General features: G+C 43.1%; 1 protein-coding gene across 1 annotated transcript; it reads right to left on the bottom strand.

Annotated features, from left to right (window-relative positions):
• Nucleotides 1-3,447: 3,447 nt before the first annotated feature.
• LOC115133391 (myeloid-associated differentiation marker homolog) lies at nt 3,448-14,447 on the bottom strand. Its single transcript, XM_029666581.2, has 3 exons — nt 14,356-14,447; nt 11,100-11,190; nt 3,448-6,640 (listed from the first exon to the last, which is right to left on the bottom strand). The coding sequence occupies exon 3, from the start codon at nt 6,493-6,495 to the stop codon at nt 5,644-5,646; it is 852 nt and encodes a 283-aa protein (XP_029522441.1). The 5' UTR covers nt 6,496-6,640; nt 11,100-11,190; nt 14,356-14,447; the 3' UTR covers nt 3,448-5,643.
• Nucleotides 14,448-16,163: the final 1,716 nt, after the last annotated feature.

The raw sequence follows: 16,163 nt of genomic DNA, 5'->3' as shown, positions 1-16,163 counted from the left end.
AACAGACCACTCACTGTTGCAGAGAAAGAGAAATGAGCTAGACAGAGGGCTCAGGAGAAGAGCGAGTGAAACAAAGAGCAAGATTGAAAGAGCGGCGGAGTGAAAGAAAGACAAAGAGCGAGGGGGGAGAGAGAGTGTGAGGGGGGTGTTAGAAAGAGCGAGAGGGAGCAAAAATGTCATAACAGTGTCTGTGCAGTTTCTTCTTTGCTTCATATCTGGAAATCGAAAATCTTCCAAATCTGGAAATCGCTATTTGTCCTATCACTTTTAAAAGGGGGAGATCCAACTCTTTTAAATAATTATAGGCCAATCTCAAAGCTGTCACCCCTGGTGAAAATACTTGAAACCCTTGTGAGTGAACAGCTAAAAGTGTTTTTATTTACAAACTCTATTTTATCAATGTCCCCAATTGGGCTTCAGGAAGAAGCATAGCACAGTTACAGCAGCCATGAAGGTTTTAAATGATATCACTGAAGCCCTTGACAAAAAAAGCACTGTGTCTCACTTTTTATGAATATCTGTAAGGCTTTTGATACAGTTGATCAAATCAAATTGTATTTGTGACATACACATGGTTAGCAGATGTTAATGCGAGTGTAGCGAAATGCTTGTGCTTCTAGTTCCGACAATGCAGTAATAACCAACGAGTAATCTAACCTAACAATTCCACAACTACTACCTTATACTGTGGTCCCACCTCCATGCTTCACGGTTGGGATGGTGCTCTTGGGGTTGTACTCATCCTTCTTCTTCCTCCAAACACGGCGAGTGGAGTTTAGACCAAAAAGCTCTATTTTTGTCTCATCAGACCACATGACCTTCTTCCATTCCTCCTCTGGATCATCCAGATGGTCATTGGCAAACTTCAGACGGGCCTGGACATGCTCTGGCTTGAGCAGGGGGACCTTGCGTGCGCTTTTAAATTAACAGTCTAACGCGCCAAACAATTGCACCACAGAGACTTGTGGTTATACTGACCCTCAGCAGGCCAAAGTCTCATGGAAGCTCACGCCAAGTCAGGAAGGGTCAGTTCACATCTCCACAATCTGAAAAATGTCATCCCTGGGTGGTGTAGAAGCAGCAACCTTTAGATTGACAGTCAAACACACTAACTGATTGCACTAGAGAGGCTTGTGTTGGCATTGACCATCAGCAGGGCAAAATAACAGGAATCTCATTACAGGTCCAGGATGTCACATCCACATCATGGAGCACAACACACTAAGAACTTTCATCCCTGGGTGGGCTCGAACCACCAACCTTCAGATTAACAGTCTAACGCGCTAACCAATTGCACCACAGAGACTTGTGTTCTATTTGACCCTGACGCTTGATTGCTGTCCATTTGTGCTCTCATCCAACTGAACATGGAGTTTACGAAACAACAACACTTTGTTCCAATGGTTGTGTTAACGTGCATCAAAAGTGCAGCAACATTTTCAAGGAAGTAGACCTGTAGTTTTCTAGTGTTTGTTAGCTTTTTGAATGGCCTTAAAAGGGCAAAAATGTGGCGCAATGTTCGTCAGCGCAACATTATATTAAAAGGCATCTGGCAGGAGTAAATTCAGCCACAATCACAAATATATTCTGATAAATATCTATTTTAAACAACTGCATTTTCACAAATGTAATATATAATCGCCAAGCCCATTCAAAATAATAAGGGGACTGACTCTGGAAGAATGATGAAGTGGCTAGTCACTTTCATGGCGTATAGGCGAACATATACACACAAACACACTGGACCAACATTGTCCTTCTCGCGAGATAAATATAAATGCTAAGGTTATTCATGCCAGATTGACATCATTTACGTTGTCATACTAGCCAGATTAATAAGAATAAATGATATGTTCCTTGGAGAACACAGAATGATCAAGCTATAATTATCAGCACTATTATGGCTTCTGGGTAGAAGCTGTTAAGGAGCCCTTTGGTCCTAGACTTTGCGCTCCGGTACCGCTCTCCATGCGGGAGCAGAGAAGACAGTCTATGACTTGGATGACTGGAGTCTCTGACAATTTTATGGGCTTTCCTCTGACACCGCCTATTATATAGGTCCTGGGTGCCAGGAAGCTTGGTCCCAGTGATGTACGCACTACCCTCTGTAACACCTTACTTTCAGATGCCGAGCAGTTGCCATACTAGGCGGTTATGTAACCGGTCAGGATGCTCTCGATGGTGCAGCTGTAGAACCTTTTGAGGTTCTGGGGACCCATGCCAAATCTTTTCAGTCTCCTGAGGAGGAAATGGTTTTGTCGTGCCTTCTTCACAACTGTCTTAGTGTGTTTGGACCATGATAGTTCGTTGGTGATGTGGACACCAAGGAACTTGAAACTCTCAACCCACTCCACTACAGCCCTGTCAATGTGAATGGGGTCCTGTTCAGCCCGCCTTTGTCTGTAGTCCATGATCAGCTCCTTTGTCTTGCTCCCATCAAGGGAGAGGTTGTTGTTCTGGCACCACACTGCCAGTTCTCTGATCTCCTCCCTATAGGCTGTCTCATCGTTGTTGGTGATCAGGTCTACCACAGTTGTGTCGTCAGCAAACATAATGATGGAGTGGGAGTCGTGTTTGGGCACGCAGTCGTGGCCAAACAAGAAGTGCTTAAGTTGATTAACAAAAACTACACAAGTGAACTTAACTACATGACCAATTGCTAAAAAACAGCAAGCAATAAATAATGACAACAGCAATTACTTACAGTACTAACAAGATACCCACCCTACATGATGACAAGACTACTGAGCTCCATAAGTATTGGGACAGTGGCCCATTTTTGTACATTTTTTGGTTCTACGCTCCAGCACTTTGGATTTGAAATGATGCAATGCTACCATGATCACGGATAGCCTTGAATGAATCGTGAATAACAATGAATGAGAGTTACAGACGCACTAATACCATTCCCCCAAGACATGCTAACCTTACAATAACAGGGGAGGGTAGCTTTTTTGTGGGGTATGATATTGATGCCTATAACTTTCTCACTCATCATAATTCATTCAGGATGATCCGTAATCATGGTAGCATCCATATTAATGCAGTGTTTAGAAACATATTCTATACTCATTTACAATAAAAGTGACAAATGCATCCAGCAAGTTTGTAGACTCACAAGCTTGATGTAATCATTGCGTGCTAGGACTACGGGAGCAAATACTAAACTTTTGACTACTTTAAATACATACGTGAATTTGTCCCAGTACATTGGGCCCCTAAAATGGGGAGACAATGTACAAAAAGTACTGTACTTTCTAAACAGTTCACCCGATATGGATGAAAATACCCTCAAATTAAAGTTAAGTCTGCACGTCAGTCCATTGTAATCATTTCAAATCACAAATGCTGGAGTAGAGCCAAAGCAACAACACAAATGGTCACTGTCCGAATACTTTTGGAGCTCACTGAAGTTTGTCATTTAGCATAAACACTCAAGGAATAAAATGATATAAAACAGAGTTTATTTATAGAAGAAATACAGTTACATTGCACATTAGCATAGCACTTCAACCAGATACTCTGGCTCTCCGACAGGCGGATCAGGTCACAGATATGTTGGTTCAAACATTTATTTTCAAAATGCCTGTGCTGTTGCAACATTCCATTGCTACTGTGACAAACTCTTCTGCAGGGTGATGCCAAGCATCAAGTTTGTTTGCAATCAATCATCTAACAATAACCCATATAATGAAATTCATCTGTAACATTTGTGAAATATGCCCCTGGTGGTGCAGTTCTAGCCACATTGTATCATTTTTTTGGTTTGTACCTGTTTTGTATCAGCCCAACTGAAGCCCATGTGATACAATAAAGACAAAGAATGGTCTTTTCATTTGCTTTTTAAAATTTTATTTCACCTTTATTTAACCAGTAAAGCTAGCTGAGAACAAGTTCTCATTTACAACTGCGACCTGGCCAAGATAAAGCAAAGCGACACAAACACAGAGTTACACATGGGATAAACAAGCGTATAGTCAATTACACAATAGAAAATGAAAAGTCTATATACAGTGTGTGCAAATGGCGTGAGGTGGTAAAGCAAAGGCCATAGTAGCGTAATAAATACAATTTAGCAAATAAACACTGGAGTGATAGATGAGCAGATGATGATGTGCATGTAGAAATACTGGTGTGCAAAAGAGCAGAAAGGTAAATAAAACCAATAAGGGGATGAGGTAGGTAGTTGGTTGGGCTATTTACAGATGGGCTATGTACAGGTACAGCGATCGGTTAGCTGCTCAGATAGCTGATGTTTAAAGTTAGTGAGGGAAACATAAGTCTCCAGCTTCAGCGATTTTTGCAATTCGTTCCAGTCATTGGTAGCAGAGAACTGGAAGGAAAGGAGGCCAAAGTAGGTGTTGGCTTTGGGGATGACCATTGAGATATACCTGCTGGAGCGCGTGCTACGGGTGGGTGTTGTTATCGTGACCAGTGAGCTGAGATAAGCTGGAGCTTTACCTAGCATAGGCGTATAGATGACCTGGAGCCAGTGGGTCTGGCAACAAATATGTAGCGAGGGCCAGCCACCTAGAGCATACAGGTCGCAGTGGTGGGTGGTATAAGGGGCTTTGGTGACAAAACGGATGGCACTATGATAGCAAACTGGATGCAGTCTGAGTAGAGTGTTGGAAGCTATTTTGTAAAGGACATCGCCGAAGTCGAGGCAGCATGAGTGAACGAGGCTTTGTTGCGAATAGGAAGCCGATTCTATATTCAATATTGGATTGGAGATGTTTAATATGAGTCTGGAAAGAGAGTTTACAGTCTAGCCAGACTGTAGTTTGTAGTTGTCCAAATATTCTAAGTCAGAACCGTCCAGAGTAGTGATGCTAGTCGGGTGGGCGGGTGCGGCAGCGAACGGTTGAAAAGCATGCATTTGATTTTACTAGCGTTTAAGAGCAGTTGGAGGCTACGGAAGGCGTGTTGTATGGCATTGAAGCTCGTTTGGAGGTTAGTTAACACAGTGTCCAAAGAAGGGGCAGATGTATACAGAATGGTGTCGTCTGCGTAGAGGTGGATCAGGGAATCACCCGCAGCAAGAGCGACATCGTTGATGTATACAGAGAAAATAGTCAGCCCGAGAATTGAACCCTGTGGTACCCCCATAGAGACTGCCAGAGGTCCGGACAACAGGCTCTCCGATTTGACACACTGAACTTGGTCTGAGAAGTAGTTGGTGAACCAGGCGAGGCAGTCATTTGAGAAACCAAGGATGTTGAGTCTGCCGATAAGAATGTGGTGATTGTGATTGACAGAGTCAAAATCCTTGGCCAGATCGATGAAGACGGCTGCACAGTACTGTCTTTTATCAATGGCGGTTATGATATCGCTTAGTACCTTGAGCGTGGCTGAGGTGCACCTGTGACCAGCTCGGAAACCAGATTGCACAGCGGAGAAGGTATGGTGGGATTCGAAATGGTCAGTGATCTGTTTATTAACTTGGCTTTCGAAGACTTTAGAAAGGCAGGGCAGGATGGATATAGGTCTATAACAGTTTGGGTCTAGAGTGTCACCCCCTTTGAAGAGATGCTTGTTGAAGATAAAGGCAACGCATAAATACTTTCACAACTGAATGAATTATACACAGTAGTTTTTGTCCCACCTCCCTCTCCTTCCCTTCCAATCTCTCCCCCTCCTCCCTCACACACTGACAAAAACCAGGCGTGCAGAGTAAGCCAGATCTGCCAGGTAGAGCAGGAAGTTGAGAGCGGTGAGAACTGCAACCATCAACAGTGTTGGCTGCTGCCGGGTTTGGATGTGGCTGTAACTCTTGTCAAACTGGAACACGGGCCAGATGATGGTGGCGGTCAGGTACATGACAACAGCCAGCAGGCCATAGGCTGACAGGAAGCGTGCGAAGGGGAACGGGAGAAAGCCGGTACACTCCCCGACACACAGCACCACCACGGCTGCCGACAGGATGAAACAGACACAGTAGACCGCCATGCACCACTTGAGCGCTGCGTGATGATCGTACGACACCGGGTCGCTGACCAGCATGAAGATGATGCAGGCCACGAAGGTCTGGCACACCTTGAGCAGGCCTGGAGACGTGGCCATGTAGCCCACCACCTCGCCCGGCTGCGCCCGCGTCAGGGTCACCTCCCACAGGTAGGCCACGGTGGCCAGGCAGGAGAAGACGGTGGAGGCGATGCGTCTGTCCCGGGCCTCCCCGTGGTTCTGCTGGCCCTTGAGGAAGTAGACAGGGAAGATGACAGAGGCGGATAAGCAGAGCAGGGTGGCGTAGCAGGCCATGGTGATGGGAAAGTTTTTCCAGGAGACAGGGGCTCGGGCCTGGAGGCCAAAGTGCTCCACCAGCAGTACCAGCAGGGTCATGGAGAAGCTGAAGGCCCAACAGAACACACACCAGTCTGCTAACCCATGGGAGAGAGAGGCCTCACGGGCCACCACACTGAAGGCCACGCAGGTGAACAACAGTGCAGCCACACGCACCCACAGCAGCTGGGAGGTGGGCAGCACAATCAATGGCATGGTGGGAGGTGTTATACTGTCAAGTTATACAGGGGAGTGGGGAATATGTACTGTAATATAGCTGAACACCGTAATAGTTCTTGTTCTGGCCCTTCCTCAGATACAATTAACAGACTCTGAACTTGTCCTGTTCTCATCCAGGGTTCTGCAAGGAGATAAAGAAACAAAGCAAGATTTAGGGGCCAGGCAAATCACAGAACATCCCAATTTAGAAATACAGTATAACACAAAAGTGAGTACACCCTTCACATTTTTGTAAATATTTGAGTATATCTTTTCATGTGACAACACTGAAGAAATGACACTTTGCTACAATGTAAAGTAGTGAGTGTACAGCTTGTATAAACAGTTTAAATTTGCTGTCCCCTCAAAATAACAACACGCAGCCATTAATGCCTAAACCGCTGGCAACAAAAGTGAGTACACCCCTAAGTGAAAATGTCCAAATTGGGCCCAAAAAGCCATTTTCCCTCCCCGGGGTCATGTGACTCGTTAGTGTTACAAGGTCTCAGGTGTGAATGGGGAGCAGGTGTGTTAAATTTGGTGTCATCGCTCTCACACTCCCTCATACTGACTGGTCACTCGAAGTTCAACATGGCACCTCATGGCAAAGAACTCTCTGAGGATCTGAAAAAAAGAATTGTTGTTCTACATAAAGATGGCCTGGGCAATAAGAAGATTGCCAAGACCCTGAAACTGAGCTGCAGCACGGTGGCCAAGACCATACAGCGGTTTAACTAGACAGGTTCCACTCAGAACAGGCCTCGCCATGGTCGAACAAAGAAGTTGAGTGCACGTGCTCAGCGTCATATCCAGAGGTTATCTTTGGGAAATAGATGTAAGAGTGCTGCCAGCATTGCTGCAGAGGTTGAAGGGGTGGGAGGTCAGCCTGTCCGTGCTCAGATCATACGCCGTACACTGCATCAAATTGGTCTGCGTGGCTGTCGTCCCAGAAGGAAGCGTCTTCTAAAGATGATGCACAAGAAAGCCCGCAAACAGTTTGCTGAAGACAAGCAGACTAAGGACATGGATTACTGGAACAGAGCATGATTACCTCCCTTCGGAGACTGGGCCGCAGGGCAGTAAATTCCAACATAATAACGACCCCAAACACACCTCGAAGACGACCACTGCCTTGCTAAAGAAGCTGAGGGTAAAGGTGATGGACTGGCCAAGCATGTCTCCAGACCTAAACCCTATTGAGCATCTGTGGGGCATCCTCAAACGGAAGGTGGAGGGGTGCAAGGTCTCTAACATCCACCAGCTCCGTGATGTCGTCATGGAGGAGTGGAAGAGGACTCCAGTGGCAACCTGTGAAGCTCTGGTGAACTCCATGCCCAAGACGGTTAAGGCAGTGCTGGAAAATGATGGTGGCCACACAAAATATTGACACTTTGGGCCCAATTCTGACATTTTCACTTAGGGGTGTACTCACTTTTGTTGCCAGCAGTTTAGACATTAATGGTTGTGTGTTGAGTTATTTTGAGGGGACGGCCAATGTACACTGTTATACTTTACATTGTAGCAAAGTGTCATTTCTTCAGTGTTGTCACATGAAAAGACATACTCAAATATTTACAAAAATGTGAGGGGTGTACTCACTTTTGTGATATGCTGTAAATAAAAATGAAACCATTGTGAGATTGTGAAACTGAAACCGTTAACATGACTCTCAGTTCTACATACATGAGAGCAGTTCTTGAAAATGGTTCCCAGTCACTTCTTCCCTGCATGTCCCTCCCTCCCCAGAGAGATGCCTGATTACATGCTCTCCTAGTTTAAGTACACACATTACATCAACATGGCTTGACTCGCAGTTCTAAGTTTAAATGCATGAGAGAATTGTATTTACATGTGACAATACGTGCTAACAAATTGAAAGAAATACGTTTTTTTGTACGTATGGGAAATTTCAGGGACTTTTTATTTCAGGTCATGAAACATGGGAACCAACACTTTACATGTAGTGATTATATTTTTATTCAGTATAATTTAAAGATCCATATTAAGTATTGGATCTTTAAAATACAGCTTTTTCATGACCCTGCAGTTTACCTATACAATGTCTGATGGTGAAGTAAACAAAATATATAAATCAGCTCTCCACAATGAATTTCAATATTAAACTAATACATATAGTCAAGCTCCTGCAACCATGGAAAAGTAAATATAAGATATGTCTATTTACAGAAAAAAATGACACTGATTAACTCCTTAGTCATATCTTAGTTTACTTTACTTACTTCTGGCCTTGCCTACCCCTGATGATTTGTATTTCAAATCATATGAGCAAAAAATATTTTGCTTTATCTGGGATGCTAAACCAGACAAGATAAAGCGTGCCCATCTATATAATGAATATAAACTGGGTGGGCTGAGAATAAATATAAAAGCTCTAAACCTCTAAAAGCTTTACTTATACAAATGTTTTACTTGAACCCAAAATGGTTCTCAAGTAGATTACTAAGAAAAACTCATCCCTTGTTTAAAAATTGCCTTTGTGCAGATTGCCACGTCTCATTTTCGATTATTTGAAAATTAAACCTTGTTCAAAGTATCTCTTGTTGAAACAAGCATTGCAGAGCCTGGCATGCTGGGAGCTTTGGGCCAATAGGTTGCTGGTTCGGGTTCCCGATTTAACTTGGTGGGAGATCTGTCGACGTGCCCTTTGGCGGGGTGCTTCGACCCTGATTACTCCTGCGGGTTGCTCTGGATGGGAGTGTCTGCTAGATGACTGAATGTAACGTAAATGTTGAGCGGCTTCACTGCAGGTAGATTGTATGTTTTAATATCCAATACATTTTAACAAAAACTAGAGTTTCTATTAGACAAATTCAGGTAAGTCCCTCCCTGTTTAGTTTGCTTCCGTTTAAGAAACATTTCGCATCAGAATCGGCGGAATGAATACACCCCTAACCAGTGCAAAACCTTTCGCTATGGTGTCAAATGTTTTCGCTACGGTGTGCACAAATTCATTTTGTTCAACCCAGCTCTTTAGGGTTGTTAGGCCTACTAATTGATTACCCCCCCCTCCTCCTCCTCCTGGTCACATGTTATACTCCTCCAGTAGGTTACACTTATCGGTAACACTTTATTTGGATAGTCCATCTGTAGATCCTCTACAGACTATATATAGTCTATCAGAAAGATTTCAACTAACTATCTACTAACCCTAACCTCAACACCAACCCTTATCAACAGATATTGATGATGGTCATACTGTACTATCTGTAAAACATCTACAGATGGATTACCCGGACTGTCCAAATAAAATGTGACCCACTTCTCCTCACACTAAGAAAGATATAGCAGTCAGAGAGAAAAAATATATTCTAGCTGTGACTTGTACTAGGCTAGGGAGTATGCACACAGTAATGAGGAAATAAAAAAAACAGACTGAATTGAGAAGGCATTTCCTCCTTGACGTCGTCGCTCTCTATTGGCATTGGCATCATCCCTTTTCATTGGGCCAAAGCTAAGATCCTAAGACTTCGAGACACGTCTGCATCCCAAATGGTACCCTATTCCCTACACAGTGCACTACTTTTGACCAGAGCCCTATGGACGTGGCCTTTGACTCATATGTAATATACTCGTGAACTGAATGCAAGGTACACTGATACTTCAGTCATCCTCATCATATGCTTGTCAGTAACACATTGACTTCCTCTTCAGTGTGTCAAGCTCTAAACCTGGCTTCTTTAAGGCTGTGTTGCTTTAAGTACTTCTTTACTGAGTCTATTAGTCAGAGGAGAGCTTTAAAAGAGCCTCCCTTCCTCTCTGGCCGCAGAAGAAAAACAGGAAGCTGAACTAATGTCTCCATCTCACGTCTACAGGGGCCCAGATACTACTAGCCTACTGTACCGTAGACCTAGTCCACATGGAAATGACAAGTTTGTGATTTAAAACTGGGTTACACAAACCTTGGGCTTGTTTACTGGACCCAGAATAGACCAAAGCTACTCCTAGACGAGTCCAGAACTAGGATGAATCTGTGTCTGGGAAGCTGGCCCACGTTGTCAATACCATATTCCATTTCTCTTTTAGATGGGGTCCGAGTTACTCACATCTGGAGGCTGGGGAACAAAACTAAACTGAGGTGAAATGGGGGTTAGGAGGATGTGATGGGTGCAGTTATGGTATGTGCCCAAGCCTCCCTCTCTCTCTCTCTCTCTCTCTCTCTTGAAAAGGAAGTATTGCAATATTCTTAGCAGGAGAGTGCTGGTTTTATTGTTTATTTTCATGCCAGTGAGAAATTCCCTATGAATGTTTTATTTAGAATTTAAATTATTCTAATATTGGCAGGATGTTCAAACTGAAACACATGGGGAGAAAAGTTCATCAAAGCATGACCAGACTTGTTCAGACTTGTTGATGGTATTTCCAACACATACGGATCATCAATGATGAGTGAGTGAGTGAGTGCACAAGCGTAAGGGCTGTGGCCGACGCGACGCACTGCACCTAAGTAGATTAATGCTATGGTATCTGAGGCATTCTCATTGGACTAAAAATAGAAAGTAACGGTATTTTCTGTACCTTCTTTCTCGTCTAGACTTCACTGGAATAGAAATAGCATTTTAAAGAAGAACGGTTATTCTTACCTCTGATCTCGCATGGTCTTCTTCCTTCCTGTTACCGTTTTGGAGCCGGGGCGCGCACTTTTACGCTCGCGACCACACCGTCTACAGGTAACTGCCAAAATAATGGAAACACTTGAGTAAATTAGGGATACAACCAGTGGTGGAAAAAGTACCCAATTGTCATACTTGAGTAAAAGTAAAGATACCTTAATAGAAAATAGCTCAAGTAAAGTCACCCAGTAAACTCCTACTGGAGTAAAAGTAAAAAAGCATTTGGTTTTAAATATACTTAAGTACCAAAAGTAAATGTAATTGCTAAAATATAATTAAGTATCAAAAGTAAAAGTATAAATAATTTCTAATTCCTTATATTAAGCAAACCAGACGGCACAATTTTCTTGTTTAAAAAAAATGTACGGATAGCCAGGGGCATAATTTACAAACAACACATGTGTTTAATGAGTCCGCCAGATCAGATGCAGTAGGTATGACCAGGGACGTGTGAATTATAAAATTTTCCTGTCCTGCCAAGCATTCAAAATGTAATGAGTACTTTTGGGTGTCAGGGAAAATGTATGGAGTAAAAAGTACATTCTTTTTTTCAGGAATGTAGTGAGGTAAAAGTAAAAGTCATCAAATATATAAATAGTAAAGTCGGGTACAGATACCCCAAAAACAACTTTAAAGTATTTTTACTGAAGTACTTTACACCACTGGATACAATGCATATTGAACGCAAGTGCTTCCACACAAGTGTGTGGTTCCTCATTTAAATAAGAATTTTATATCCCATTATGCTTAGGGTCATGTATAGAATGCTGGGAAGGACATTATTTGGACTACCATGGCTATGCCCCCATTGGGAAGATAATGCCTCCATCCACAGGACACGAGTTGTCACTGAATGGTTTGATATGCAGGAAAATGATGTAAACCATATGACATGGCTGTGTCCGTCACCAGATCTCAACCCAATTGAACACTTATGGGAGATTCTGGAGTGGTGATTGAGACAGCATTTTCTACCACCATCAACAAAACACCAAATTATAGAATTTCACGTGGAAGAATGGTGTCGCATCCTTGCAATAGAGTTCCAGACACTTGTAGAATATATGCTCAGGTGCATTGAAGCTGTTCTGGCTTGTGGTGGCCCAATGCCTCATTGTGACACTTTATGTGGATGTTTCCTTTATTTTGGCAGTTACCAGTAGCTCAGAGAAGAACTGGGCAAATTCGATTATGCTGAACCGCGGGGCAACGGTCTATGGCTGGCGCCCTTCTCAAATCGAACAGTCAGCATGGTGCATCGTCCACGAAGATACATCTCTTTCCCATAATATATATATATATACAGTATATACACACACACGTATATATTTGAATTTTCAAAATAGTTTTTATTGGGAAGGCAAATCATGCGTTTTTATCAAACACAATCACTTTTGCATGTGAAAACACAGAAAATCATACTCATTCTCCACGTGCTTAATTATGTCACTTTTGTTTTGAGCTGATTTCATCATGGGCTTTAAACGGGGCACCTGGCTCACGCCCGGGTGGCAGCCCGGTTCCTAAACGAAGGCAATCAACATTCACTGTGTGCAAAACACGCCCATCCAGGCGCCCGGGACAGATTAATCGAATCCCCTCACTTTCTCACAAACTTCACGCCAAATTTGGTCATATGTCTCAGTTCCAGGTCATGCCTGGAACTGGAATTGGGGGCTTAACCAGGGGCACGTTCAGTAGGACAATGTTTTGGAACTGTTATAAGTAATGTTAGGCTATCTATAACAAATGTGCTTCTTGGACATGGAGAACAAGGAATCATGTTGGCTCTACTGATGGCATTTCCTATCTGCAACGTTCGACAACGTTTGGCTAATGATCTTGGCCCAGATGTGTGTGGATAAGTGGTGGAAGCTGTTTGAAGGTATGGGGAGGCATCGTCTGCTGAAACAGTTTCCATCAGGTCCAGAGTTTCAGCAATAGTTGCTCAAATTAGTCTACACTAAAGCCAAAACTATCACCATCTACTGGCAGTGGTTAATCCCTACCACAGACATGTGAACTCCTTTTCTTTCCTAGATTCCTTTTCTCATTTCCTAGCTGCCTTTCCTTCCCTCTCTACTGGCCATGGTTAATCCCTACCACAGACATGTGAACTCCTTTTCTTTCCTAGATTCCTTTTCTCATTTCCTAGCTGCCTTTCCTTCCCTCTCTACTGGCCATGGTTAATCCCTACCATATTCATGTGAATGCCTCCTTTTCTTTCCTATATTCCTTTCCTTGCCTAGCTCCATTTATTTCCCTCCTTTCCTCACCCCCACCCTGATTTCTTCATTATTATTGTTTATTAAGATAACCTATATTAAATACAACACCAGCATGATTTTGTTTAATTTGAAAGATTTAGGAAAATGTTGTTTTGAAGCTAATTTCATGCAATTCTATGTAGTTTACAAGTCTCATGACATCTTAGGTAGGCTATTTAATGATGATGATAATAAGGAAAATAAAGTCTTGACCCAATATCCCCCGCCAAAAATGTTGATGCATGCCAGCAAAGCCACAACACTAAACAATACATTAATTGCACTATAACGGTGACAAGCAGTGCCCACAAACTGTTGGCACAACTTTATGTAGGCCCTAACAGCAGAGCTTTCTTTTCAGCACCATGGAGTGAATCCTTACCACCACTACACCTGGCTATCAGCGGAGCCTTGTCTGGCAGCGAAACAGATTATTCAGCCTCATTTCCTGCCTTTTTAAAAATGGTTGACTTCCTTAAACAAATCTGGTTTCTACTGACAATTGAGATGAACAAACTGTGGCAGAAGGGGACGATGAGCGAATAAGAGGCGATCCGTAATTTCGAATAAGACAATGAGCGAGCAAAGACGGACGTAGTCACTATAACTATTTACTCAGCACTTTTGAAATGTACAGCGTCAAAATTCAGAACATGGGCCATTCTTACAGTATTCTACCCGTACACCAAGTCAGAACCGTAGGATAAATAAAGGGATCAGATAAGCAGACAATGAAATTTCTCTAAAACAGGCTATAGGCTTCATGTACACCACCAAGTCGGAACAATAGGCTAAGTTATGAAGGGGGAAGGGACCAAATTATTAGGGTGAGGCACATGGGCTACGAACAGCTTACTACACAACATACACTTAGTATTACTTTCTTAGCTACAGTATACATATCTCCCTGGTGTATTAAATAATGTATGCAGCAGCATACAATACATTTTTGGACTCACCTTGTTGTGCTGAGCTCACTTGAACAGGAAGGTGGCGCAGTGGTCCTTCTTGTGGGCACATTTTGTCAAACTTTGTCATCTTTTACTGAATTTATGGTGCTGTCAAAACAAGTGGGAACTCTGAAAAAAAACAAAGTCAAATCATGACGTCAGTGATGTTCAGGTCGATGCTCTAGAAAGAGGCCGAGGTCCCAACTTGGAATTCCGAGTTGGATGACCGTTCAAAACGTATTTTCCCGGTCGGTGCTAATATTTTTCAGTTTCCAGTTGTCTTGAACTCACTGAAGTCTGAGATTTCCCAGTTCTGAGTTTCCAGTTTTGAATGCGGCAGAAATCATGCTGGATTGACAGCATGGCCAATGTATTCAACCTTTTCTGGCCCTTGGTGTTGCATGTGAATGTTTATCCTTTTAAGCTTGGAAAAGAGACCCTTAAACCCAGACTTAGATCACACACTCTCTCCACTGAATAGCAGGCTAGTGATTGCTTTGCAACGCTTGCAGTTAGCCACTGATTCCTTCCAAATCCTTCATTGTTGAATTGGCATTTTACAATTTGTTGTCTAATAGCTTGCTACCTAAGATTGTGAAAGTATGACGTTGACATGATCAGTCCACTCAAAGTTACGGTAGATTCAGTGCCTTCGAAAAGTATTCAGACCCCTTGACTTTTTCCAAATATTCTTAGGTCACAGCCTTATTCTAAAATAGTTCCCCCCCCTCATCAATCTACACACAACACCATATAATGACAAAGCAAAAACAGGTTAAGAATTTTTGCTAATTTATATATTTTTAAAAATGGCAATATCACATGTAGACAAGTAATCAGACTCTTTACTCAGTACTTTGTTGAAGCACCTTTGGCAGCGATTACAGACTTGAGTCGTCTTGTGTATGATGCACTACTGTTCCACTGTATGTCATAAGGTGAATGCACCAATTTGTAAGTCGCTCTGGATAAGAGCGTCTGCTAAATGACTTAAATGTAATGTAAATGACGCTACAAGCTTGGCACACATGTATTTGGGGAGTTTCTCCCATTCTTCTCTGCAGATCCTCTCAAGCTCTGTCAGGTTGGATGGGGGATGGGCTTGGGAGAGATGGGAGATGAAGGTTGAAAGTCATGCGATACACAACCCAACCAAGCCGCACTGCTTCTTAACACAGCGCGCATCCAACCCAGAAGCCAGCCGCACCAATGTGTTCGGAGGAAACACTATGCACCTGGCGCCCGGCCCGCCACAGGAGTCGCTGGTGCGAAATGAGACAAGGATGTCCCTACCGGCCAAACCCTCCCTAACCCAGACGACGCTAGGCCAATTGTGCGTCGCCCCACGGACCTCCCAATCGCGGCCGGTTGCGACAGAGCCTGGGCGCGAACCCAGAGTCTCTGGTGGCACATTAAGATATTTTTACTTTTGCTGAAGTATGAATTGAGTATTGGGTACTTTTTCCACCACAGCCGATAGCAGCACTTGATTTTTTGAGCTCTCCCTGTAAATTTGGCAGTGATGTATAGTGTCCCAATGACTGACAGAACACTGAGCCAGTCACGGTACAACTAGATAATATTACCAACCCCTACGCTCTGTTTTTCCGCTGGCTGCCCCAGCACCCCAGAAAGCACTGAGCTAGGCTGAAACACCTGCCTTACTCAAGAAAGCAAAAAAGTGACCATATTTGTATCCGGCTTAATTTACTCAACTTCTTTTAAAAACTAATATGTGACACGTATTAATGCCAAAGTAATATACACAAAAACACGAAGGTTCGCCACTGAACTAATTAGACATATTCTATTCATGC

This window comes from Oncorhynchus nerka, linkage group LG8 (assembly GCF_034236695.1).
Source record: "Oncorhynchus nerka isolate Pitt River linkage group LG8, Oner_Uvic_2.0, whole genome shotgun sequence".
NCBI lineage: Eukaryota > Metazoa > Chordata > Actinopteri > Salmoniformes > Salmonidae > Oncorhynchus > Oncorhynchus nerka.
This window is presented reverse-complemented; position numbering and strand designations above follow the sequence as displayed.

Excerpts from the sequence above, each read along its gene's own strand:
- LOC115133391 (XM_029666581.2), bottom strand. The coding sequence starts at position 6,495 with ATGCCATTGATTGTGCTGCCCACCTCCCAGCTGCTGTGGGTGCGTGTG.